The sequence below is a fragment of the Struthio camelus genome, chromosome W (assembly GCF_040807025.1).
Source record: "Struthio camelus isolate bStrCam1 chromosome W, bStrCam1.hap1, whole genome shotgun sequence".
NCBI lineage: Eukaryota > Metazoa > Chordata > Aves > Struthioniformes > Struthionidae > Struthio > Struthio camelus.
This window is the reverse complement of record NC_090981.1, coordinates 49,022,702-49,050,696: the sequence shown is the minus strand read 5'-3', so window position 1 is coordinate 49,050,696 and position 27,995 is coordinate 49,022,702. Positions and strand designations below refer to the sequence as shown.

At 36.9% G+C, this 27,995-nt stretch overlaps 1 protein-coding gene across 8 annotated transcripts in view; it reads left to right on the top strand.

Annotated features, from left to right (window-relative positions):
- LOC138064029 (vasculin) overlaps positions 1-27,403 on the top strand; it is a 34,986-nt gene extending 7,583 nt beyond the window's left edge. For all 8 annotated transcript variants that reach the window (XM_068924637.1, XM_068924640.1, XM_068924639.1 and 5 more), the window contains 10 exons: positions 8,672-8,791; positions 14,829-14,952; positions 15,434-15,657; positions 16,383-16,449; positions 18,000-18,184; positions 18,955-19,095; positions 19,595-19,759; positions 22,515-22,699; positions 26,238-26,340; positions 26,915-27,403. In XM_068924637.1, the coding sequence (XP_068780738.1) occupies positions 8,729-8,791; positions 14,829-14,952; positions 15,434-15,657; positions 16,383-16,449; positions 18,000-18,184; positions 18,955-19,095; positions 19,595-19,759; positions 22,515-22,699; positions 26,238-26,340; positions 26,915-27,073 (1,416 nt within the window). In that variant the 5' untranslated portion in view covers positions 8,672-8,728 and the 3' untranslated portion in view covers positions 27,074-27,403. The remainder of the gene's footprint in view (positions 1-8,671; positions 8,792-14,828; positions 14,953-15,433; positions 15,658-16,382; positions 16,450-17,999; positions 18,185-18,954; positions 19,096-19,594; positions 19,760-22,514; positions 22,700-26,237; positions 26,341-26,914) is intronic.
- Positions 27,404-27,995: the final 592 nt, after the last annotated feature.

Sequence of the window (27,995 nt, the reverse complement as noted above, 5' to 3'; positions counted from 1 at the left end):
GGTCTGTGATATGCCATGTAATAGTAATCTAATAATAGTAATCTGGGTAATTATAATTAATCTGTATTCTCTAGATTAATCTCTATAATTAATCTAGGCAGTAGGTGAAAGATCATAGGGTATGCATACATGGTAATTCTAGATCTTTCTGAAGACAGTGTATGTATGTGCAAATATCTATGTGCTTTTAATGTCTTTATGCTACTCCTGAATTTCTCTATGCAAATCAATAGACTGAAGTTTTTAACTAGTCTTCAGGGAGCCTTGAGAAATTTGAATTCATATAGTCCTTTAAAATCAAGCTTTGGGAATTCATGGCTTGAAGCTTCTGTAATTTTTTGTTAATAAGCTTACTGCTTCACTTGAATAGGTAAGAATACCTGAAGCTTGTGAGTTTATACTTGCCTTTTATTTTTATTTTCTTCTAATCTCCGAAATAACTTGTATTACAGAAACTTTCTCCTGTAAAATCTTTCGGGATAGCCAGAGAGTGTGAAAAGTATCTCAGCTGAAAACATGTAACTGTTTTTCCTTGTCTTTAGCTTCTGGTGGGCTTGTTTCAGCTGCCAGAGTAATACTTGTTAGCGTTACTTTAAAAATTATTTTATTTTTCCTATAAAATTTGTCAGCTGCATTTAAATGGAGTTAATTATTTTAATAAGGCAAATTCCTGAAATGGACAAACTTTTAGATTTTGGTGTTTTGGCTGTTTTATTATCATGTTGACCAGCTTTTCCCTTACCTCAGTGATGCCACCAATTTTAACTGTGTACTCCTTCTAGTGACATCATGAAAAAGCAAAGCTTCTTTTTTTATTCTGCTAGTTCAGACAAATGCTATCGTGGACTTGATCTATTTCACCAGCAGTAGCAAAAGCTGTCTTAATTATTGAAAACAACTTTCTGAGCTAGGGCAATATTTTTAATTTCTGTGCTGAAGAGACTTTACCTCTCTCACAATAAGAGCAGAGATTGGATCCCTTGAGAATGCCACTGAGACCGTCCTTCCTCTGCCAGCTAAATACTAGTTAGACAAGTTAAACAACATGCCCTTAAAATGGGGTGGGGATGGTCTCTGATCTCATGTCCTTGTCATCTTAAATGTTCTGATATGCTTTCTTCTATTTTATAGTATGTGCGTTTTATTTTAGCATTATTTTCAAGTAGCTGTCAGAAAAGTGTTTGTAGAGATGTTTCCTCAAGTTCTTATGACAGCAGAAGACAGTGTTGCTTAGGAGTAGTCTGGCACAGGAGTTCTATGCTCTTTAAAGGAATTGGCTATTTTGGGGCCCACAATCAGGTTTGATAAGTTACATGAAGGGAAGAATCGGCTTCTTCTAAAATGATTCTGAACACTCTTGGGCTATATTTTAAATTCATTTACAGCAGTGTAGCTGTTCACGTTATATTTGAGCTGATGGTAAAGGCTTGAGCATATCCTAATTATTGTACAGTAGTCTATATTTGAGTATTACATAGGATATATTTAGAGAGAATATTGTACATCGGACTGTACAATAGCTGCCTGTTTGTAGATACGCTGTCTGACCCTAAGGAGGCTCAGAGTTTAAAACTGAAGTATCTGATTTCCAGGATATCAGAGCAAAAGGTGAACTACTTTAAGTTGCAGGATAAAACTTCTTGATATTCTGAGTAAATACAAGTTAGTCTTTCAGAACATTTATAGATATTAATGTCTTGATTTTTCAAAAGATACTTTCCCGTTTTAGAACTAGTAAATGATTAGACATACTTTCCCATTTACAATTTTGTGAATGTGAGAGCAGTGAAGGAGACACTGTCTTTGTTAATGCCATTGACAGAAATACCAGAACTGTTGACGCAATGGTAGACAATATGCTCTCAAAAGGATGTTGTAAGGAGCAATGTTTCTTTACAAGGAGAGGTGTAAGGTTTGTAACCCTGCCTTTAATAAGCTGAAGAGTTGCGTTTTCAGTTGAGACATTCCTCCTCTGATCTTTAATGGATATAGACCTCAGAAAATAAAGAGTAGCGTTACATATTTTAAAGCTTGATTCTAATGTGTCACAAAATTGTGACAGTGTGTGTAGTTAAATGTAAAAAGAAAATGCATTTAGTATTGCATTTTTTTAGAGCTACTTAAACCATTAAAAACAAAAATGAAAATCTCAACAAATCACAACAGTTAAATGTCAGCACGAATTATGTTATAGGCTACTGTTGTTTCAGCATTCTGTTGTTTAATAATCGGGTACACTTTTTCTTGTTTGGCCTATTTATAGAAAACAAAATGGAACTAAAATTCAGAATGTTTGAATTACAACTATTTTGTCTGTTCTCTGTCCCTGCAATATCCTGGAATATCATTTCTGTCCCCATCCTCACTCTTCCTTGTCTGTAGGCTCTCCCATCCTCAGCTTGCTGATATTCTGTCCATGTAGGCAGCCAGTGCAGATTCCATTGAGAGGGATTTGTATAAGAGTTGCTTTTCCAACTCCTGACGAGTGTTATGCAGCTGCAGCGATGCTGTTCATCTGTTCCTGGTCTTGTGTAGATTTACAAATTCAGAGAGGATTTCTGATACTGGAAAGATCTATTGCTTAGAAGTGAAACTAGAAAAAAATCTGGAAAAAGGTACGTATTTATAATAGGGTAAGAGTGATCAGCTGAATTTATCTTTGTGTAACCTGTTCATTCAAGGTGTCCGTAAACCTTTGTTTTCTTGCCCATATTTTAAGGCCAGGTTGCAGATCTTTTTAAAGGAAGCTACTGTTGTTCAACTATGTTGGCAGGTGCAGCACAAGAGACGTTATATGAATTTCTGGAACATGGAAGAAGTCAGATCATAATGGTTCCAGTATCTGATTCTGACTTTTTTTTTTTTTTAAGGACTTTGTCTTTCCTAGTTATTTCCAGCCTTTTATAGACGTCTGGTATGTGGGGGAAGGCAGACCTTTCCAGGTGTAACTCTTTGCCTTATCCTTTTGCTCTATGGCTTTTGCAAATATAACTGCTTCTTGGTTTATCACTGCAGCTAAGTGAGTTAATAAATCTACCTGATTCCCTCTGTAGTGACTCTACACTTACCCTTTCTGTAAATGAGTGTAGTATGTGTCTGCATTGCATTCTGATTTTTAGTGTGCTATGCGGAGATATGAGCTGGACTAACAGATGTTTGCTTGGATTCTACGCTATTCTTTCCCATTAATGCTCTTAAGCTTTGCTAGTGGTTAGAAATCACTGCCCTGTATTGCTGGTCTGCCTATTTAATGAAATCCTTCAGGAGTGAGGGAAGATGAAATCTGTAACGGGACATATTTATGTCCCTAATTTAGGACAAATATTCTTCTTTTTTTTTCTTCTGGTGAACACAAGGGGAAAAAGTTCTATTTTTGCTGAAAGAAACTGCAGATTTTACTGTGTGAGTTCTTGTGTTTGGTAAACCTAAGATGTATTCTGTAACGCTTTCAGGTAGTTTGTTCGACCAGGTCTCCTTTATCTGTGTATTTCATGCCCGTTTTATGTGTTAACGACATGGAAGCTCTTAGCTTCCAAACAAACTTTGTAAACAAAACTTAAATGTTAGTCATTTCAGCTGTTGCATAATTTTCCCAGTGTTAGTGGATTAAAGTTTGCATCTGATGTTAAAATTGAAATATAAATGAAGCCTGAAGAAGCAATTTGTAAATTCATCTGCAGGCTCACGAGTACACTCTACATTTTTTTTTTTTTTTACTTTTTTGTACTATGCTGAATTGTCTGCTCTATTGCAGAAAAAAATTAAGAATTCAGTTTATATAGTGATTGCAGTGTATGTTCTTCACATTTAAAATGTTTGATTTTTAAACACTGGGCATTGGCTGAAAGGAGCATAGTTCAGTGGGGAGAGAGGGGAGGAAAAACTGTGAACTTTATTCTTATGTAGCTACATCCTGTCATGGGAAAAAGTGGATTCAGTATTGCAGTTTTATCTTTGTGTACATGCATTGTGTTAAAAGTTTAACTTTTAATTACAATTATTAGTTTCTGACTTTTAAGCATAACAACAATTGGCAGATTCAAACGTTTATGATTAGTGTTCTAGAATCTTGTTCTTCAGATATTTAAAACCACTACATTTCTAGCCTGAATGTGTTGTGACCGTTATCATCTTGTGATTCTTGTGGTGTTTTGGATTAACGGCCATCTCATTTCTCAGTGGAATTTATTCCTTAACAGATGTTCGTAGCCACTGTTTAAATACTTCTTAGGCCCTCTTTTGGTGAGATGAAGCAAGCTAAGTTCTTACTCTTTTCCTGTCCCTGGTCACTAAAATAGTTCCTTGTTGTATTCAGTGAAGTTCTGAATTTCAAAATTGTTGCTTTAAATGTTTTCAAGTTTTGTTATGGTGCTTTCACCCACACAAAAATAGTTTATAGAAAACTGACTGTACTGTTTCAGATTTAATTTCTTTGTTTAATAGGGTAAGCACAAGCTAATATGATAGGAGTTGTTTCTTTAGGTCAGTCTTTGCTATTGTTGTGAGTTGGCTCTAGATGTTTGTTCTTAGCTTTTTCACAGAAGTCTTGGTTTCTGATTCATATAATTGCTCTCTGCTACGCTTTTCTCAAGTGTTGCCTTTGTTTTGAGGAAAGGCGATACACTGCATTTTCTGAAATACTTTTCAGATGAGGCAAGTAACTGAAAAATGTGTGCTTCCAACTACTTCAACTGGTGAAAAATACTTTGTTACAAAAGAACCCTACCAAACAAACTATTTAAAAAAAAAAAATCTTTTGGGATGTTGACTCAGCATACTTGGTGCAATGTTTTTCTTATTTCAGTTGCTACTGTGACTCGAAGTTGTGTTACGGAGTTATCTTTATATCAAATGTCTTCGCTATACCGCTTTTGGAACTGACTGTTCATTATAGTTTGATGCTTACTGCTTTATTGCTGAAGATCCTCACAAAATTAGCGAATTTAATTTTGTATAATTAAATATTGGGTGATCAGAGTAATTGTTGCATGCTACCTAAAACAAAATGCTTTACAGGCTTCTCTCAAATGCCCCACAATAAGCAAAACTGAACAGTGTGTTTCTTTGCTGCAAAATATTCTGCTGTCCACATACACAGCAAAGCATAAAATTTAGGTGAATTTATGGACTGTCTATAGAAGACTTCCTTTCTGAAGTCACTGTGTGACTCTTGAATTGAGCATTGAGATCATTCCTGAGCTTAAATTGAATATTTGGAGCAATCTGATTGAAGAGGCTTGAATGCATTTGAACGTTACCAGTATGAGGATAGCAGTATTTCAGTACCTTTTTTTTCTTGCCTTTTTAAAATTGTGCGACTCTGCTGCTTCAGTAATAGGCTGAACCAAATTAGCCTTCATGCCTTTTTATTAGAGAATGGCGGCTATATTTTGAGGTTGAGCTACTAGAATTAAACTAAATGATGAATTTTGGGCTTGCTTTTTTATTATCAAAAGAGATTCTGAAAGCCGTGGAGGCATTGTGTTACGATCTGTGGAGGTTACCTGAATAAGCTTAATTGTGACAGCAGTTTTAATGTGAGGAATACAACAGCTGTTCTGTCAGTGTTAATGAAGCAGTTGACCTGTTGTCCGCAAGCAAGCCTTCTCTGACTTACACACCATACATGTGAGTTCTTCATAGTCTGTCAGTACAATTAAAGCAGGTTCTTGTAAATGCTCATATGGGTGCTATTATTAACCCTTATTCTATTCAAATAGTTAAGGTGAATTTTAGTTAAAAGTAGGACTATCTTGTCCCATGTTTCTGAAAGGTGGAAGCGTTCTACTACAATGAAATTGCTTTAGTACCCACATAGTAGTGGGGAAACCAGCTGTCAAAGATCAGCGTTACTTACCTGCCATAGTGGCTCCTCAGCCTTTGTAAAGGCAGCTCTTGTTTGTCAAGCTGGACGCATGTATCTGAATTTCTGCAGAGGTCTACTTGTATTCGATTTTTTTGCTCATAACTTAATATTGAAATGCTCTGGAATTTGTCGATAGTACCAGTTTGGGTAGAGGTTGCAAATGTTTTGGAGAATGCAGTATACAGAAATGTCCCAGACTACTGGAGATAGCTTAAGAAGTAATGGAGCTCAATAGCAGCAAAAAAAAAAAAAAAAAAAAAAGTTGTTAGATCTTGTAGAAGAAGAAACTTTTGTGATGGTATAAGAGTAGTTGAGTACTGGGACACATTTCAGAAGAAAGTCATGTAGTCTGTGTCGTTGGCTTAACTTAAACTGAAAAGCAACGAAAAATCGAACTGATGTTTGACAACCAAACTGACCATGATTTGTTTACGGCAAATATAGCCTGAAGCAGTAGAGTAGTCTTTACTGACCTTCCAGTCTTACTTTTTATGATCTATCTCAGTTTTCCTTCTCAGGAAGATATTTTTGGTTGAATATCCTAGAGCTAGCTAATGTTTACTGGATCATTAAAACAGAGCTCATTCATGCTTGTAAGGAAATTTTTTTTTTTTATTTTAAAATACACTCTCGGGCAGACTTGTTGGCAACCTCAGAAAGGTAGCATCTGTATGATGATCTGTATATACCATGTCTGGTAAAACTTGGGATTGGCAACCTAAAGTATTTATTAGTATTGTTTAGTTTTATACCCAGGCTTCTTTCTGCTTTAGAGAAAAGGGCCTGAATCATCTAACTCGGCGGCATTATCAGAAAAACTTTTTAGAAGCTTTAATGAAGAACTGAAAACGTGGAGATGATTTGAATCATAGTCTGTGAATAAACATCTAAGTCTGCATTACAGGATTTAAGCCTACATTTAAGCTGCAGACAAAGGTTGGTTTAAAAACAGTTTTCTAGTCCTGGGATCCTTGGTGCTCACCAGGTCTCACCTCAACTTTTGATTAATGTTTCCAGTGGCATTTGGATGGATAGTGATATGGGAAAACTTGACTAGTTTTCTATAAAGAGTAAGATTAATATATTAAGAAATCACATTGTTAGTACCTTTGTTGTCTCACTCCTAACAGATGATTCACCAATAACTTGATAATGTTTTTTGAATTCTTAGTTCTCAACAGATCTATGCTGAGTCTCTCTGTTTGTTTTTTAGGCAGTAAGTGCCTTGGTCTGAAGATCTATTTTTTTTGTGCCAGTCTGCCTGTCTTGTCCTTTCTAAAGATTTAGTGATTCTCCAACTTGGAGATGAGCTGTGTATGAAGGAAGGGGACTTATGCAGAGGTGGAATGCACATTTATTTGGTGCCTCAAAGCAAATACACTTGGATATTAAGTGCTTTCACTAGCTGAATTTCTAAGTAGGTGTATATCACACTTAAAATACTTTTGAATCATTGACAATTTTGCACTACTTAACTACAGACCGTGGTTCAGGTTTCCTTGTAATTTAGCTGGTATTTCATCCATTTCTTTCTTTTCTGTGCTATAGTTCAGCTTCAGATTATATAGTTAACATTATCTTGCATTCTCTTGCTTACTGAGTAATATTTTCCCACCTGTGAGGAGAACGTGGGGTAGAAAAAGCACTCTTGGGACTTAACATCTTAAGCCATTCTCTTGTCCGTTCTTTTTAAGGTCTTTTGTGATGAAAAGCTGGCAGGATTTCTTACTGGCAAGGACCTGACCTGATGTGGTCGGTTATCTTGTGTAAGCCACAAAATGCATTGCATCTCAATGCTTGTGCAAAAATATTAGTAATTTAACTATTTACTTAGTGAACTGAATAAATTAAGCAAGATACTGTATTCTGATTTATTTTTCATAGTTTTTACTGGGAGACTTTTGCTTTCAGTGTTACCTTAAGTCTCTGCCTTTTTTTGTGTTTACCAGAAGCTTAAACCTAGTATAATTCTGCATACCAAGTATAGGAAATTAACTGATTTAACATGTATAAATGTTTTTCATGGTTGTGAATTAGTTTGAGTTAAAAGTATGGGTGGAAGCATTTGAGCAGAAATTTGCTTTTTGGGATGTCACTCATTACCTTTGAGTTTTTACAGGTAACAAAGAAGATAGTTAATCTACAGAAGCTTTTTATTTTGTTAGAAAATGCTGCTTATTTGGAGGGGAGAGAAGACAGCTTTTCTGGAAGAAAAAATGTTCTAGAGAATTTTACTGGATTTTTGGAAGTGTTTCTGGAATTGCATGCCCTGTTTCTACTGAGTCTAGAGAAAATTTGGGACTTTTGGTGGCCCTGAGTATTCAGTCTTTTCGTGAGGAAACTTAGTATGGCATCTGGAATGAACTTTTGGAAACTAATTTGAAAAATTAGCTTATGCTGGGGAGCTAATGAAATTGCTCTTCTGATTCTCTCTGGAGTGAATTAGAAAATATTTCACAAGCAAATTTTGCCACAACTTTCTGATCTGACCTCGCACAAGATGCTCCATTTATTTATTTCCTTTTATAAATGGGGTGAATGGTATGGTTCTGTTTTCAATACCTGTAAAATACTTAATTAGTGTGATACTTTGGTATTAAAAGAGCAAGTGTGCTGCCATAATGATGACAGATGATGCTATGTTAGATTCAAAAACAGATTTATTTGACAAAATAGTACCAGAAGACAGAAGGGAAGTAATGATCAAAACACCATGAGTATAGTAATCTTGTAAGGGAAACATCTGAAATGTACTGATTTCTTTTTTTTTTTCTTCTTTTTTTTCTCCCCCCTCCCCGATTACAGGGACTTGCCATGAGGTGCTGAAGCCTTGTTTCACTGATTCGGAGAGACTGGACCTAAATGGCGCAGCATGACTTTGCTCCAGCCTGGCTTAATTTTCCTACTCCGCCATCATCAACAAAGGTATGTTCTTTGCTGTCCTTTTGAGTAGACAGTCTCATTATTAAAGAAGCTTAAATGCCAGAACCTCAATCATAGTAAAAATATGAATCCCTTTATGAATACATGAAGGATGATAGCAGACGGCATCTAGTAAATCTTGCTGTGATGTTTTAAATAGTTGGACCTTGGTTGTCGAGTTCGTACCTCTCTTTCTGTCAATGCTGCTGAGATCATGAAAAGAGAAGTGTGCTGGGACGCATTGTCAGAGGTGTTGTCAGACTGACTTTACTTTCATCAGTAGCTTAAGCTGAATTGCTGTCTCTTTGTACTAAAAGAAATGAGACGGAGGTATGTGTTTGACGATGTCCTGAATTCTGATTCTACTCTCTTTAGTGTCCTATACATTTTATAGAAATACTTTCTTTATTGTCATCTGAATGTGTGTTGTGTGTGGTTTTTTTTTTTTGCTGTTTTGTTTTTTTGTTTAATTGAAATGGACTTTTTGAAAGGGCTTTTCAGTTGCTGGTGCAGTGCTTGTAAGTACGAAGGGAGCGTGCGCTTTCAAATAGCGGTGTGTCCTCCCTGTGGCCGTTCTTTCTACAGTGCCTTTATTCACCTTATGCAATGGGACAGTTAGCTTGGGAACAAGAAAGCAGGACCCCTGAGTCATTAGGATTCATAGTCTTTCTAGGAAGACTTCAATATGGCTGGCTCATCGAAATGTTCCTTAATTTTTTTTTTTTTTATTCTCTGGCCTTATGCGCCTACATTTCTTTAAAAATCTTGGGTGAACACGGAAGCAGAGGCAGCACTGGATATTTCGAATTACTGTCATTTGTTTGCTTTATTTCCCTATTAAGAAACCTTTCTTCGTTATAATCCTTTTGAATGCGATATCCACAATGGTTTACAGCAAGGAGTGGCATTGCCTTGTTGTAATGTATTTGTGTAACTTTCTTGTCCTTCATATTCGTGCAAAATAGCCCTTATAAACTTATTTCCATATGCTTGTGCTAGTGTTAGATGCAGATTCAGTATTAGTTGTGTCCCCATTGCTTTATTTAAGTGTGTATACGTTTATATATAAACATTTATATGCACAAGCGTTTTTTGAAGTTGAGTCATTGAGCTGAGTTGGGTCATCATATTACTTTTCTTTCTTCTGCATTGATCTAGCTGCCTTTGTTTAGTATAGTTTTTAAGCAACTGTCAGTTGTCTTTCTCGGAACATTATGTCTGTCTGTTCCTAGATGGTAACTGGAGTCTGTTTATTTTTGTTCTATTTGATTTCTGCGCTATTTAACTGTTTGTTATTGCCTTTTTCTGATTTAATAGATTTCTAGCTAATAGGAACAGTAATCAGAGCTTAGGTTAAGATGTCATACTTACAAAACAGTCTTTCTCTGCGTAGTTCAAGAATCTGCTGGAAGAAGTTTCCCTGCACACTTCAAATGTCAATAGAGTAAGATAAAAATAAGTTCCAGCCCTACCCAGTACTATTTGAATCTATTTCAGGTGTGGGTTGTTTTTCTTTGTCATTTCCTTCCCGAATTGTGTGAAATGTTGTTGTAAGCATCTATTGTGGATCCTGCTCTTTCCCATGAATCTTTGCCTCAAGGAATTTAGCAGGTGCTTTCTCTGTTACGGTCTTTGTGCATCATCTTACACTTGTTTTAAATGGAGCTTATTTCCTTGCTCCACATGCTCCCTACTGATTAGCTTTCCATGCTATACAGCACGTTTAGACATTAAGCACTCAAAGTGTCTGTTCAATCCTACTCCATTTGTAGTAACTCCTAATTTATAGCATAAGGTTTATTCTGTCATTCCTCAAAAATATGGGTCTTTCTCAAGGGTCTTCCCTGCCCCCCATCATTTCCTAGAACAGACTGTTGATTATGCTTCCCATATCTCAGCAATATGGCTGCAGAGAAAAGCAGGAAAGAAGGATTTAGATGAAGAATGGGATGAAGAGGGCAAGGTATCTCATGTTCCCTGCAGAGTGGAGCTGGGATGAGGCTATGGTGTCAACATCCTTTAAACTTGAGAAGAGAAACTGAGCTCCATCCTGTCAATTTTTATTTCCTGGAAGAGGACCTTTTAGGTATTCCATCTTTAGGGTTTTAGCTGCCCTCAGTCCTGGATAGCTGAAGCTTTCCCTCCAGTAGGTAAAAGGCTGACATCAGAAGAACTGGATGCCAAGAAATCAGGATTGTAAATGAGCTTGCTTAATGTGACTGATAGAGGTAACAGCCTGGCTGAAATCCACCTCACTTACTGCTACTAATTTCCTTTTAAGGATAATTTAATATCATCTGCGTGTTACTTGCAGAGCAAAGTCCGCTGCTGGGTACCTTTAGTTCAAGTCTAGTATTGGCATCAGTGCTGTAATGCAACTGGGCAGGTAGAAACCGGAAGATCTCAGAAGTAGTGTAGGCAGCTTGGGATATGGAGAAAACATCTCTGAAAGCATTCCCATAAAATATATATGAGGAGACTGTAAACAGGCTGCTATACTCATGGTTTTTGCAAGGTTGTCCTGTTCCTTTGTGTTAAGCAGTAGGACTTTTTATGCTTTAAAATCGTTTTGCTTTGTTTCTTGACTAGCTGAATTAAGTCAGATAATTTTTTCAGCTTCCAGAAATAACTAATAGATTTCCTGTTGCTTACAAAATTTACTGCCATCTTTGCCACAAAAAGCTTGATAGACTGATATCTCCATCATGTGGGGAAGTTGTAAACTGCATGATCTTTGCACACAACTTAGTGAATTGAGATGCATTGTGTCATGTACATCTCAAACACTGTATATAAAATCCTGTCAATTAGACTTTGTGTAAATGTGTTTTATTGAAAGTTCAGTTAAAAAGTGAAAGTTAAACTCCAGAGGCAGTACTAGAAGGTGGTCTGCATATGTAAATGAACATAGAGCTGTCTTCTAAAATTTTATATTTAATCAACAAATCTGGAGTTGCTTAAATTTTGGTAGCTTATTCAAAGTTTGCTTTATGAATATATATATATTTTTAACTGAAATGGAAAGATTCATTATGATAATTTGTTAACTATTTAGATCTCTTGACTGCGTTTTTTGATGTTCTGTTTTCTTCCCTGCATTTGTCAAGGAAATAATTCACTGTTCAGTGTTCTAATGAGAAAAGCTTATCCCTCTCAAGTTGACTTTATACAATATGGAAATAAAGTTTGTATTTTAAACTTATTTTTAGGCTACTTGAGCTTGAATTTTAGTCAGTAGGTTTTGAACACCACCTTGAGCTCTCTTGAGGGCATCTTCAGTGGAATTCAGATATCATCTTTTGTGTGCTTGTTTCTTGAGAAGGGGGATAAGCAGAAAATCGTTTTCTGCCACATTGTTCTCAAAATAGGTGAACTTCTTACCTTGTGATTCAGGCTTTTATTTTTACTCACTGTGACCAGTGGAGTACTTCTAAATTAGCTATATTAATATTTAATAGCTAATCATTGCTGGGATGTAACTTCAGGCTCTCTTTTTCAGGCCTACATTATTCATGGATATATTTGAATCGTGTTGTGAAGATCTGTTTTTATAGTCGTGAAGGCTGCACGATTATCTCTAGATGATGACTGGGAAAATTCACAGTTAATGTGACAAACAGGACTTTAATGCCTGTATGAAGTTTCTACTTGGCTACAAAGCAACACCAAAAAGCAGTCTGCTTGATGAAGTCAGGCCAGCATCAAACCCCAAGCTGAAGAGTCGTAGCTGCTGTTAATCTAAGTTTACTAATACTAATGTTAATATGACCCTTGTATTTCGGCGTCTTTATGTTAGATTTCAAACTTTGTCACAAATGGCCTTTTGAGATACCCCTTGCAAGATGAGAAGGTCTCTAAAAATTAATTTCATATAAATAGCATTTAGCCTATGACAAGCACATTTTTTGGGTGAAAGATGAAAGAAATGTGGAGCTTGAGGAATTGCTCCTCACTAATGATATGAACCTCCTGCCTTCAGGAAGTTTTAGAGAGTCATGCAGATCATGCTTACCCTTACTTTTTCTTCTAGTGTCTTTTTCTCACCACCTCAGCTCCCGCCTTCCACAAATCTCTTTTCTAAGGCTGATGCTCAGACTTTTTGCTTATTTCCTTAGGCTTCAGGTTGGATACTTTTTTTTTTAATGTTTGTTTTCCCCTCTCTCTAAATTGCAAGTGAATATTAAAGATTTTCCTTTAGATGTTCATCTGAAACTTATGGGATGACATTATGATCCCATTTGCTTCTTTAAAGCTAGGACCTTTTTGCCTATTTCCTTTTGTTTTTCTTCATTAATTTTTTTCAACTGTACTAGTATTCTGCTCTTTCATTTGTCCTCCTACCTCCTTCTGAGGATTTTAATCAGAAATGGGCGTCTCTTCAGTCAAATATAGGACCTTGCAGGTCACTTCAAGCCTTCTGAAGCATACAGAGACTTTTTTCTTTCAGGTATAGTCTGAAGAACTTAGAAGCGCTTTTTACTTGGGTATAGTAGGATAGTTGTCTCTGTTCCTTTCTCCAGAGGTGTATATGAAAGGTAGCAGCTAAAACTTAGAACTATTTTCTGATTCTGCAGGGATAATATTTTATAAAGCGAGGTCTAGATCAAGACAGGAGACAAAGTTATTTCCTTATTTTATCCTAGACATGCTGTTATCAGGATAGAATGTTTCACCTTTTTTGTCTCAACTCAGAATATGTAAGAATAAGAACTGCTATATCGTAGAACATGGACTGTATGATCCAAAGGAGTATGTGAATAAGCCATTATTGCTGTCCTTATCTTTCTCAATATTCTTTGGATCTGGAGCAGAAAAGGGCTTCAGGCAGCAAATGGATATTTGCACAGTAAAGCTGATGCTTGTTGAAGCCATTGGATCTACTTTTCTGATTTTGTACCTTTTCACAGAGCTGTTTGTAGATGTATTCACAGCTAACGTGGCACTTGGAAGCACTGTATCTCTTGCTCGTGTGCAGCGCAGTGGACCTACATGTACTCGGTAGATTTGATAGTGGAGAAAAGGAGCTTTGCTTCATCTGCACCAAATGTGTTGTGTGACAGGCAGGTGCTGGGAAACACAGTCTGCCTCTGTCATCAGCAGTTGTGTGGTACATCCAACAGTAGGACTAAGCATTACTTTTATAGAATGAAAATTTGTTCTTTAATTCTTATGCTGTGGTAGCGAAAGAAATGCTATAGTGTTAAAATAGTAAAGTTGGATAGAAATAATAGGAAAGACAGCTGCTATGAGACCTGTGTTGGTTAGGCTTAATTCCCTAAGGTATGAGTTCTAGGAAAGATGTATTTTGACTACTTTGAGTGCTATTCTCCACACAAGGTTTTTAGTTAAAGTACTTCTTACTGCAGTATTAAGGATTCACTACTTTGAAATTATAAGTAGGCATCAGAAATTTTATACTTTGGAGTGTGTTGATGAATCTGAATTCTTTTAACTCTTCTATAGATTTTTATTTGTATTTCACAATTAGTTGGATTTACAATTTAATAAGGTAATGACGCAGCTTATAAACTGGACTTTTTTCGGTTACAGCTGCCTCTGGTGGGAACCTCTCCTAGCTTTCTATGCGGTGCACATGTACAGTCTCTGACTGCCCATATCAAGATCCTAGACTTTTCTCCTGCCTTCAAAACTGGGATCTCATGTCCTTTCTTAGCTTTTTTTTTCCCCTTTTATTTTTTTCCTTTTTTACTCTACTGCAGCACACATCAATCTTCGTTCCCTTCTACTACCAAACTAAAACCAAAATAAACACTTGGGACTTTTACCCTTTGTCCTCCTTCCTTATGACGCAAGCAGCTCTGTTTCAATGTCTCGAAGTGGAAGATGCAGCTTTTAGTAGCGTGGAAGTTAATGACATAACTCTGAACATATGCATACTTTAGAGCTACTGTATGAGCTGGCATTCAAAATCCTTTTTAAAGTGGTTTGTATATACCATGAATAATGTGCACATTAGCCCCGATAACTCAGTTTTGTTAGTAATCAGATATTTCAGTCTACTAATTATGCTCCTTTCCAGTCATCACTGAACTTCGAGAAACATTCTGAAAATTTTTCGTGGACAGAGAGTCGTTATGAAGCAAATCGCAGAAGACACAACTCTTCAGATGGGTTTGATCCTAATATTGGAAGGCCTAATGGAGGTATGATTTATCTTGAACGTCTTGTATACATCTGCCTCATTGTTTTGTAGTGCTCTAGCTAGAAAAAAATCTAAAGATAATAGCTGTCCTAGGCTAGATGCCTTATTCTGTAGTAGAACAGAGGTCTGGAAAGACATTTTTTTAGGACAGGATATGATGACTAGTGATTGGAGTAATGTGCTTGCAGGTGTATTTCTCTCTTAAAAAGAATAAGAATGTGAAATTAACTTTATAGCCAGCAACATAAACGAGCAGTCAGAAAAGGAATTTGACTAGTCGTAATGTCAGACTGCTGCCTTTCTCTAGTACTGTTCTGTGAGATTCTACCCTGCTGCTTATGTGAATATAAATTAAATTCACCATGCTATCGCATTCCCCAGTATAGAGCTGCTTGCCTAACTCCTCTAACGATTTTACAAAAGTAGAACATACTTTCAAAACTGTTTGTAATTACATTTCTTTAAAATTTAAAAATCTTAAGGGCATTTTGGGAGAAAAGAGAAAAATGGTTGGCGTTCACAAGGCAGAAATGGTACAGAAAATATAAACCATCGTGGGGGATATCATGGCGGAGGTTCCCGCACTCGTACCAGCACTTTCCACTGTGGAAAAAGCCAAGGACTGCATGAAAATAATGTACCTGAAAATGAAACTGGGAAAAAGGAAGACAAGGAAGAACCCAAACAGTTTGAGGCTGAGGATTTTGTAAGTTAATTGTAATTATAATAAACAAGCTTTCATTGTTTCTGCAAGTGCCATTTTGTCCATTGCAAGCTACTTGATGAGATTTCAGCAGTTACAGATCATCTTATGAGGGATCACCCTTTCCATAGGTAAGAGGGTGTTAGTCATCTGTCCACTAACTTGTTTCTCTTTTTATCTCCAGTTCTTACTGTTATTTTTGTTATTGTCACTTAAGTGTTTAAATGAAACTTAAGTGTTTGTAAGTGAAATTATGAATGGATTCTAAGTTTATTTCATAATATCTTACTGCAGTTTACTGTGGCATGTGTGTGTATTAAAAATTCTACATGACTACATTAATGGAAATCTGAAGTACTAACAGTGATCTTTCTGCCACCTGCCATTTGAGGTCACACGCTTCAACCTAGAATTGTAGGAAGTAAGAGGAAGAGTAAGCTTCCTTTTTGAAGAACTGTACGTCGCTGTTTTTTGCTTTCTCTGCACAGTTTATGTAACTGTATTGACTGCTGCCTGAGATATTGTGTTGGAGAAGAGTAAAGTAACAAGTGAGCATTTATCTATTTGGATGTGTCCTGGGGGGAAGAGTCTAATGTGTCTCCATTTAAAAATCCTTTTTTAGCAGAGGGTATGCTTCAGATTTTATTGTGATTCTTTATTTCATTGATTCCAGATTTAAAAACTTACTGTTGAATTTCATTTTTAATTATGCTGAAACTTCCTTTCAGCCATCACTGAATCCTGAATATGAGAGAGAACCAAACCAGAATAAATCTTTAGCTGCAGGTGTGTGGGGTGAGTATTTTTGGCTTTGTAATATAAAAATGTAGCAGGGATCTGAAGTTATTTTATTTGAAACAGGTGGGAATTTTGTTTTTTGTTTTTTGTTTGTTTTTTAGAATATTGCAGTAGTATGACTTGAATTTGAGGAAACTTGGTTACGACATTTCTATTTGGGTATCATTCTGTTGGTCGGTAGATGCAGGCACAACTAAGATTCTTGTCCTGGAAGAGGTATACCTCTCCTTGTAAAGACATCAAGGATTCTAGGAAATGGGATGATGGTGGGCTAAACTGGTAGTGTGATTGCTGGCTGAAGACTTCATAAAAGAATGCCTCTAATTCAGTAGAGATGTTAGAAGAACTTGAAAAGAAACTTGGGAGGGGTGGGGAGAGCAGACCAACTTGTTGAGATTTAAGGTCCCTTTCTGGAAGCAAATGTCTTCAGTCACGTTGCCTGTGTTTATGAATTACTTATGTACTACAAAGCCAATGATGAGAATGGGCAGTGAACTGAACTGTAGTTTGGGGTTGTTTTCTCATCTCCACCTGATGCATTTGGCTACTACTTTACAGTGCTGTAGGTTTTAAATACAACCTTTGTAGCATTCTGGCTGCAGCATAATGTGGCTCAATTTGATTTGAAGTAGTAGTCGTTTTCTAGGCTTCAGGTATCCTCCTTCACAAGCGAAGGAAGGAACAGTTCTGTCAGCTAAACAGAAATGTAACCTACAGCGCAGCAACTTGTTACAGTTTACGGCTTGGTATCTTGCTTTATTACATATCTGCTATTGCAGGCCTTGTATTATAATTGAAAAACTGAAATCAAGGCTATTCTTATCTCTTTTCCAAGGAAACTTAATATTCAGGAGAGGAGGAATTTTACCATCCCCTTTAAATGTCTGTTAAAAAAATATATGCTTTTGCTTGATGCCGTTTTACCTTGTGTATATAGGATGTGACCATGTGAGTGTTAGGGGAAGTTGACTGTACAACTGATACAGTTGACTGTATCTCTCCAATTAATGCTTTCTTGAACCTGGAAATAATAGGCTGAGCTTCAAAAGTTTTGTTACGCCCACATGAGGTGTAGAGGTAAAGAAAGCTGTCATTGCTGTGATCCAGAGTCCATGTGGAACACTGGACTCTAAACTGAGCTTTTAATAAATATTTACTATTATTCTTTAGTAACCTTAAACTGAAATATAGAAACTATAATCTTTGAAGATTAGATAATTACTAACAACTAATAGTATTTGGGTTTGCAAAAAAATGCTATATAGCTCTCTTCTTTGACTGAAGAATAGCTTTATTTTCCAAAAGCTAAAATTCCTGCCATGCCAAGTCAAATAATGTTACGAATGACGACTGTAGAAAATGGAGCAGAACTACTATTTATCCAACTTTGTGTAACGTGTTACTGATGAAGCTGATGCTGGACTAAGTTTCTGCTTGCTCTGGACTGTATGGCCACCTAGTACCCTATGAACTAGAAACTTAAGAGTGTGTGTATTTTTATTTTTTTATATATATATAATTTTTTCCCTCTCTCCCCCCTCCCCTAGAGTATCCTTTGAATCCTAAGTCTAGATCTCCAAGAATGCTGGTCATTAAAAAGGGCAGTACTAAAGAACTTCAGATATCTGGATTCCCTGTAGTAGGAAGTCTTCATTCACAGTCAGTCAAGAATGGAACTGGCACAAGTGTTTATAAAGGATTAGTCCCTAAACCAGCCACTCCACCTGCAAAAGTAAGTTTTGGATACCGGTGACATGAACAACAGGCTGAAAAAAATCATGCTCCAGCTTTGAATGTGCTTGCTTCACCCCAAGAGTACAGTTCCTAGAGTATTATGCTTTCAAGTCTTGCATGATATAATTGCAGCATACCCCGAAAGTGTCTGGAAACACTTTTCCTTATTTTTGTTTTTAAGCTGTACTGTATTTTGATCTCTTTCTGATTCACCCTTTTTAAGGTGTGCAAGAGCTGTCCCAAGTGAGTGTGAGAAGAATTTTTTTTAACTTAGATAAAAGCCATTACTACTCCATTTTTTTAAACAAAAGAGTAAATATCTAGTGGAGAACTACAGTTTGCATAAAAGTACCTTCAGAATTTTTCCCGGTTATTGATGTAGTGATGTTGCAACCTAGTAGTGTCGTTTTGGTCCCTGTTCATCTCCTGATTGATCTCATGAAGTTGTTCTAATTCTCTTACTACATTAAAAACACTACTTTCAGATCTGAAAGACTCTCGTATTTCAGTTCTTAATGCATTAAATAGCAGAGTCTTAATTGTTTTTAAATTTAACTCTGTGTTAAAGGTGTGAACAGTATTTGAGGGAGGATGAATTGCTTATATCTGTTGCAGTCTCTTCCACAAGAGAAAGATGTTTGCACTAAATTATGATTGTAGATTTAGTTTTACTGATTTAGTTCTGCTTAATAGTTTTTCTAAAGAACCTTGAAAACAATCCTGTTTTAGCTAATGAATCTTTAAATTTTTGTTTAAACTTCTATTTAGCCGACACAGTGGAAAAGCCAAACAAAAGAAAATAAACTTGGGAATCCATTTCCTCATGAATCTGCATATAATATTGGCAATTTCAGTGCTTTCAAATCAACTGCCAAGGCATTTAGCGTATCACAGAATTCAGTGAAAGAGGTAAAACAAGTCTGTGTATTTGTTTGTCTTTTATCAAATCCATCCATTTTTTAGCTTGATTACCTGACTGAATCAGTATTTACGTAGAACTGTATTAAATATTATTTTTGTGGATGTTCATATGATAGAAATATGGAAGGAATGTCAGTGGCCTTTGAATGCTGGACAGTTAGCTTTGTAGGTTTGCTGTGGAGTAAAAATGGTGCATTAGGAAATATAATTTAGGTTTAAACTGAAAAACTGCTAGTGGTATGATTTGTTTGTGGAGGTCTGCCTGTCATTAACAGTGCTCCGTAAGTCTGCATCTCCATGAATTCATAAATATGCATCCTACATAAGAACTATATATACTGAAATACAAATATGTTCCCTCTGGTTTTGGATGTGGATATACATGAAACTTGAAACTAGAGATGTCTTAGACACTTTTGCTTTTTCATTCAAAGTTTTCTAAATGGATAATCTTCTAATATTCTTTTTTTCCTCACCTCTCCCTTAGTGTAATCGGTCAAATTCTTCATCCCCTGTTGACAAAGTTGGTCAGCCTCGTTTAACAAAATTGACAAGAATGCGGACTGATAAGAAGAGTGAATTTTTGAAAGCATTGAAACGAGATAGAGTGGAAGAGGAACATGAAGACGAGAATCATGCTGGGCAAGAGAAGGTATTTTAATTCATAACTGTTATAGAGATAGCAGTGAGAGGTTTCAGACTGAACAGAAATTACTTTTTTCTTTGGCCGTAAACAGACATACCATGCCAAGAAAAGTAAGTTTGTGGAAGAAACTTGTGAAGGAGTTAAGTCATGGCCTTAGCTCTCTAAATACAAGAAATAACTTTTTAAAAAATTCATCAAAAGGTCATTTATCTCAAGTACTACTTTCTCCAGTGCTACTTAGCTCTTCCTTCCTGTAGGATCTGATCATATATCCTAATAGCATCAGGCACTCCTATGTCTTAAGCAACAATTAAAAACAAAAACAAAAACAAACAAAAAAAAGCTTAGTACCATAACCTAATCTTTCTGTAGAGCGGTGTTTCACATCTTGACTGTTTATCTTATAAAACAGTTGATGAAAAAATGTGATCCAAGCTTTTAGAGTTCTACTTCTCAGACTATTTGCTATCTAATTGGAATGTTCAGATAGCCAGAAATTGTCTCAGTCTAGTCGTAGGAGCAATAGTTTAATTTATGCGTATATCTCTTATTTTCTAATTGAGAGCTGGGAGGCTTATGATATAATGTGTCAGGTTTCTTTCAATGTGGATTGGCTTATGCGGTGTTTAACTGGCACCTGAGGATATAGTGCATCAGTGCTGCCAGCTAGCAACAAGCCATAAGTGTTCTTGTCATGCTTAGTCAAGTAGCGTGTTCTCCCTGATGAAGCTGTTCCAAGCCTATGGTTGTTGTAAATGAGTGAAGTGGTTTGGAGGGGGGGGGAGGCACAAACAACAGGTCAGCAAAATTAATAAAATGGATGTTTTTGGGGAAGGACTATTGTGATTCAGGGACGTGAGAGGTGATGCCAGTGCGCGTTCCTTATAATGGGAAGAGTGACTTCTGACCCTGTTTCTATTTTATGTTTTATAATAAAATTTGCTGTAATGGGACTGTACAATGTAAGTGTACCATTCCATTAGGAATGGTCTATATCTTTCCATTAAGTGTTGTATGGTTGAGTGTGTTTCCCTTTAGGAGGGTATTGGATGTGATGTTGTTTGTGTATGTTTAAGAAACAGAGCTTGATTTAAGATTAAAAAGATATTTTGGCAAGCACTATCTTGAATCTCAGAATTCTGCGAAATGAAATATGAAGTTGGGAGTTTCTGGTCCTGAAATTGTCTTGAGTTCTTAATATCTTCGCGATGCTTACACCCAAGGCATTTGGTTATCCCGTTGTACGCAGCTGACTTTCAGAATCAGTATATTTTGAGAAAAATAGTGTTTTAGTTGTTGAAAGTCTTAATGTCCTTGGACAGGTATACATAAGGTGTTGTCTGGAGTATTTGCTGTATTAGCTGTTAAGCGCATGCATCTTGTTCCCTGCCATTGCTGGTTCACTAATAGACATCAAAAAAGGTTAAAGGTTAGCAAATCATGTACTTGTAATAGTTGTCCTACTTCAAAGTTAATTTTAATGATCCTAAAAAGAAAGCATAGTGTGCACCTGAGTAGACAGGGAGATAGCCACGCAACAATCTTTCATAATATTATCCTCTTGATGGGATTTTAAAGCCTGCAGTAACAGACTTCATCTCTAACATAATGAGGCAGATCATGATCAGCAGCTGAATCATGCTTGCAAGAAGTTATTTTGCCCTAATATATTAACATTTGTAAATATTTCTATGAATTTTCTTTGATCATTTGAATGACATTCTCTAGACTTACAGTTTAACAGCTGAACATGTGTTTATTGGGATATTTGTTCTTAATTCTTGCTCGCCATTCTAAAATTTCTGGAAGCAGATAACACTGAGAGCAGAAGGAAACTAAGGATGATGGTCTTGATCCTGGACTCTGAAGTATGATTCCTCACAAGTGCAGAACTGGCTGATTGAATGATTGCTTCCTGCTATGGTTAATGCTGTTACATACCACGTGTATGGATTTTATTGTCAAAAGGGTGTTAGCTAGATAATCCCACTCTCGTTTTTTGTTTTTCACAGTTGGTAAAACGTCTAAGGCTACTTGGCTAATTACTGAATAAGTTGCTAGTTGCTGAATGAGTAGAATCGAAAGAAACAACTCTGGCTAGAGGATTTAAGAGCTTCTAATATCTGAGTGAACTTAATCAGCTTGTTAAATACACTTTCTTCCTAGTTCTTATTTCTTGACTAGATAAGGTATAGTTCCTGTAACAGCAGCCTGGGAGAAGTGCTGTGGGGTGTGTGTGTGTGTAGGGGAAGATGTTGACTGGATTTAAAGAGCAACATCTGATCTTTTTGAATGTGGCAGATGAATTTGCTGGTTGAAGTATGGTGGTTGTAGCCTGCTGCTTCAGTGAAGTAAATCTAGCTCTCTTGCTTTCAAATTGTTCCTGACACACACAGCTCTGATATTGATTTAACTGGAAACCTTGTTAGTAATTTCAACACATAACTTACCATTTCTTAAAATATGAAAACCAGCTTAAATAAGTTTGGATTTGAAGAGATGTTTGACACAAACTGTGTAGAAAAACAGTTTGAGGCGGAGCATGGAGTTACTGCTTTCTTCTTTACTTGATCAGCGGTGTAATTTAAGGTTTCTGTAGTATCTGGGTGTTGCAAACTCTTAAAGTGCGAACACAATTATTCCTTGAAGTAGCGTAGAGTTTCTCCATTTAAGAGTAACTTAAAACAGAATCACTGAATTTCAGCATTTGCAGAGGATTATTTGTGAATGGAATTATGTAATATATTATCATTTTTGACAGGATGATGACTCCTTTAACTTACATAACAGCAACAGTCCTCATCATGAGAGAGATATAAACCGAAATTTTGAAAATGAAATTCCGCAAGAGAATGGAAATGATTCAATTACATCTCAACAGATCATTCGATCTTCAACTTTCCCTCAGGCGGATGTTCTTTCAAGCTCACTTGAGGCAGAACATAGGTATGTACTCTTATATAAAAAGTTTTTCCTTCATGGTAAGTGAGCTTGTCTTAAATTCTGACCAGCTCAGAAATCAGAATCTGAAAACTGAGAATGTATGAAAGACAAGAATTTTGTAAAAGTCTAACTTTGCTTCTACTGGAGTTGTGTCCTGACATCTTAAACTTGCTTTTTGCGAAGTTTTGATGTATTTCTTTATAAAGAAGCAAACTGAAGTATGACCTTCATCTCTCCGCCAGTGATGTTTGCATATCTGGAAAGAATAATGCACGTAACTCCTATCTGTTAGTAGTACTGGAAATGCTCAAATTAACATCTTTTGTAACACAGTTTCTCCTCCTTGTTGAAATGAGGAAATTAATTACTTCTATAGCTGACTTTAGTTGATACTATCAGTAGCATCACAAGACAATGGAAAGGGAGCAAGTAAATTTAGAAAAGGATTGAAACATATTTCTAGTATCTCATAGAGGTAACTGCAGTGGCAGCTGATAGAGAATGGTGCTGCTGAGAAATCATAGCTCAAAGTCTGGAGGTGAGCTTGTCATTGAGGTCTGTTTAATTCCTGCTGTTTCTGGTAACTGAAGAAATGCAGCATTCTTTTTGAGTGATAGATCCTATGTACACATTAGGACTAGGGGTTTTTTCCTTTTGTAGTACCTACAGAGGGAACTCGCACGACCTCCTCTCTCTCATGAGTATGAAAAGTGAAAGGCACCCTGTTCTGTTATGTTCCTTTTTTTTCCTCCATTGGCAATGGAGACAAAAATCCTTTGCTGCTGTAGGCTGCTGACAGCAATATTAGACTAGAAGGTAGGAGTGAAATCTAAATCTCGTTGGTTGTTTCAAACGGTATCCCTCACACAGCTTTCTGGGCAAGCTTCTTTCCTCGTGGTGTTCCGGAGGCACACAATCCCTCTATGTTGCATCAGTCCTTCAGCTGTGACCAGCTTAACTTTTGGATAGTTGTGCATACCTAATAAAAGTATTGGCACATCTTGTATAAAGCATGTCTGGGCTCCCCTTCAGCTGCAGTGTGCAGTGACTGTGTACTCGTCCTGTTCGTGTTAACTTTGGCTAATTTCAGATCTATTTTTCTTCTTTTTTTTGAATGTGGTTCACTTTCTTTTAAGCGTTTCTAGAAGCCTGGTGCTGCCTTAAAGGGACAGAAGTCCTAAGTTTAGATGATGTTGCTTAAAATTACCCTAAGTTTTATTTACATTAGCAGAAGCTATAAAACTTTACATATACATGTATAATATTATTAACATCTTAACTTGCTTGCTATAAAACTTTTTTAAACACAAATTACTGTTGCTAAAAATAACTACTATTGAACTGAATTTGGCCCTGCGTAACAGAGTCTTTGTCTGTATGTATATGTACAAATGCACATTTTCTTTTAAAAAACAAACAAAAAGCCACCTCCCCCCCCCCCCCCCCCGCAAAGAAAACCTAAAAAACTTGCATATTATTTCTCCAGCTTTCTGATTACGCTGTTCCTCATTGTTACATCCAGTTTGGTCCAAATATTACAGAGGATGCTATTTCTCTTATTTGCTCTGTAAACCTTTTTTTTCTTTAGCTCCTCTTTCACAAACTGTGGGATGCTCTTTCCCACTCCAATTCCAGGCTTTTATTTGGGTTTTAACAGTTGTCAGTGTGTCACTGGTTACCGGCTGGTCTGCCCAGTGCAAACCTATTATTTTGGGATCCAGAATTTGGTATGGGGAGGGTTATATTGAAGGGCTTTTCTTGTTGGTATCTAAGTAAATGAAGTGCCTGATGTGACATCAGTTGTCAGTTCATCTAACTTCTATTTTCATATTTTCAATGTTCTTCAGCCCTAGGATTCCTCTATCAATTCTGGCATGTACTTTAGAAGCAGCTTTTTGAAAGGAGGGAGGGAGGGAGTGAAGTAGCTTTTACCTCCTCGAACGTAAAATCTCAACAGGCTTATTGTTTACATGAAGAAGGCACTGATCCCTGCAGCAAGAGAACTTTCCTCTTATTATCTTCATTGTTAAATATCGTAAAGTCTTCACTCTCAGATAATCTTGTTTTTCACACCTAAAACCACTGCCTTCCTGCCCAGATACTGCTGTCCCATTTATGGCACTAGCTAAAGCACTTTTATGTCTTGGGATTTCAGCAGCTTGGCGTCAGAAGAATTTATCTCCATTTTCTTCTCTTGTCCTCATCCCAAAGCTCACTCCTAGTCATGGTCTGTCTGTGCTGGAATGACCTCATCTGCCTTTAGGCAATACTTGATACCTGAGCAAATGACAAGAAATCTCTCCTGCCTCTGACATTAGCATGTGCTAGAAAAGCAACTATATAAGGCCGTTGGGTCCTGAATCATGCTTGCGCATTCTGTCACTGAGGAGCAGTGCAGCTCCTCCGCTGTTCACTGTCACAGTCTCCAGACTTGATGCATAAGATACTGTGGGTTTGAGGTGAGAGACTGTCTCTGGTGTTGGCTGCTGTAGAGGGACGCCGTCAGTGTTCCTCATGGCTGCTCTTTTATCTAGGACAAAACTGTAGATTAGCTCAGTGTGAGTCTCTGCTTCTCCTCACCAATTGTGAGGAGGTTTACTACTGCTCCACCAGAGCAGCTTTGCAAAGGAAATGCGTTCTTTTCCCCTTTAGGAAGGTACTTGCTTTAAAACGAAGGTACACTGGCTTAGGTTCTGCTCGAACCTTGGGTATATGATAGATACTATGTTCTAGCCGAAGTCACTGGAGGTATTCAATGCATTTGTCTTGGATGCCTTCTTAGGTTAATCTCTTGGCTATGGAGGTATCAGTTTAATGGGCTGTAGAGTTCATAATGCCAACTCTACATCTGCTTTTAAGAGAAACCCTGTGCATCAACAGCTGAACATATGTATAATCCAAATTCTTGTCTCTTTTGCTTTCTTTATTGCTGTAGTTTTGGAAAGCAGCCATTCCACTGAAAGAGGCTATGAAAAGCTGTCAGGTTTTTTTTCTAGGCTGGTTTTCGTAAGAGTTTACTTGAGAAATTGGACCGTTTATGCTATGAACGGTTATGTCTTGGAATGCTGTCAATTAATAAATAAAGGTCTACCTCTGGAACCAAGGTAATATGAAATCTGGCTGTTGCAGCCCTGTGTTTAGTGGATTGGCGGAGAGGGCAGCCGGCTGTATTTTGTATGCCAAGCCTAGTGGCAGGAAATGTAGTACTTGGTACATGCAAGTGATGGTGTGACTATATGCTTGAAAATCATATGTTCTGTTGTTAAACTATTAACCATTCAGTTTTTGCAGCCTTTGAAATCAAACGTGTAGAAGTAAAACAAGGCCAACTGTGAAGGACCTGATAACTTTTTTAGCCTCTGTGCTTTATGTTAAAAGGTCTAAGATGTATACTTCTGTATATTAGCTCTTTGTTTAAAAATAATAATTATGGACTGATTAATATACTTATTACAGATCTTTACATATCTACCTAGGCAAAGCTTGAAAAGTCTTAAGTGCCTGAAACAAATTCCTTAACGTTGTTCTCTTTATTTTAAAGGTTGTTAAAGGAGATGGGTTGGCAGGAAGACAGTGAAAATGATGAAACATGTGCTCCACTGACAGAGGATGAGATGAGGGAATTCAAAGTCATTAGTGAACAGGTGATGCTAAGTTAATGTTCCATTATGAACTTGCAGGTGACTGTCCTTAATACCTGCTTTTGAGGGGCGTCTCTGGTAATTTTGATGGTTAGGGAGATTGACGTTTCAGTTGTGTGGGTTTTTTTAGAACTAGTTGTTTCCTTTCTCTTCCATCCTCAGCTTTCCAACTGCATCAGGTAGATGGGGAATGGGATACTTCTTCCTGGGCCCCTTCCTCATTTCAGACGCTACCCCCCCTTAGTGCAGAAGTTTGCAGCAGGCTGGAAAAAAGCGCATTTGTCCCACAGGAGAGACCATATGGGAGCAATCACTGGGGCAAGGAATGTGAGGAAGCAGAAGAGGATAGAGCTCTTGCTCACTGCAGGAGTCTAACTTAGCACAGTGGGAGGTTCTTGCATCCAGGTAGCTGATCCAGAAGTGAAGGCACTCAAGTGAATTTTTGTGTATATGTGTATAATAGGTAGTACTGTAGGTTTACTGTAGCCTGTAGGTGAAGATACAGAAAAGAATGAAACTTAATTGTTGTACATAGCTTTTTATCTATCTAAATACATCTTGTTTATTTTCATTTCAGTTACAAAAAAATGGCCTTCGGAAAAATGGCATATTGAAAAATGGCCTCATCTGTGACTTTAAATTTAGCCCCTGGAAAAACAGCACTTTCAAACCCGCTCTGGAGAACGAGGATTCGGAGACGAGCAGCAGCGATACATCAGATGATGATGATGTGTGAAGATTTCTCTAACATCAGTAGAAGCTTGTTTTGATCTCATGAAAATTTTGGGGGTGTATTGTCCAAAAAAAAAAAAAAAATCTAATTTATGTAGTAACATACCCCATTAGAGGAAGAATGATGGGACTTCTCTCTGAAGAAAGCAAGGAATGTTGTGTTGGGTGTGTTGAACATTACTATAATTTCTTTGTAAACGAATGTTGTAGAATGAGGACTTGGGTTGACCCAGCATTGACTTTCTTCATCACTGCAGCATTTCTGACTAGCAATGTGACAATGTAACAAATCAGACTTTCTCATTTAATAATAAAAACAAAAAGAATTGTGTAATGTCTTGCAAAGCTTCTGTCTTAAAAATGTCCAAGTCTATGAGGGAAAAAAGGGGCAGCTTGACACAGTGTTTTGTTTGCCAAGTCATTTCTTTCTTACAATGGAAATCCTCAAGTCCACTTTGTACGCAGCAAGGGCAATGTAGCATGCTGGCTAAAACGAGCAAAGTGCACTAAAACTCCTTTCCTTAATTGAGCTGTTGTACTGTTCTACTTCTTCCACACATAATTGCTCTTTAGCCATTTGTAGTGTAGTCATTGTTACGGCAAAAAAACCCTAATGTTACAGTTCCAAATTTTTAGAACTAACCTTTAATTTGAAAGCTTTATGGGGTACTGCAAGACCCAGTGTTCTCACAGTGAACATATTTGTTTGGGAAAATAAGCACTTTGATAAATTATTCACATGCAGAAAAATAATTACACTGACTGGATTTGTCCGCTACATGGGAAATAAACTGATTTACAGAGTAATGTCTCAGTGCATAGCATCAAGGGTATTGGTTTTTTTTTTTTTTTAATCTAGTAACAATTCTGTTTGCATTTACATTAAATGTACTCTGGCAGCAGTGACTGCATTTCAGAATGAGTAA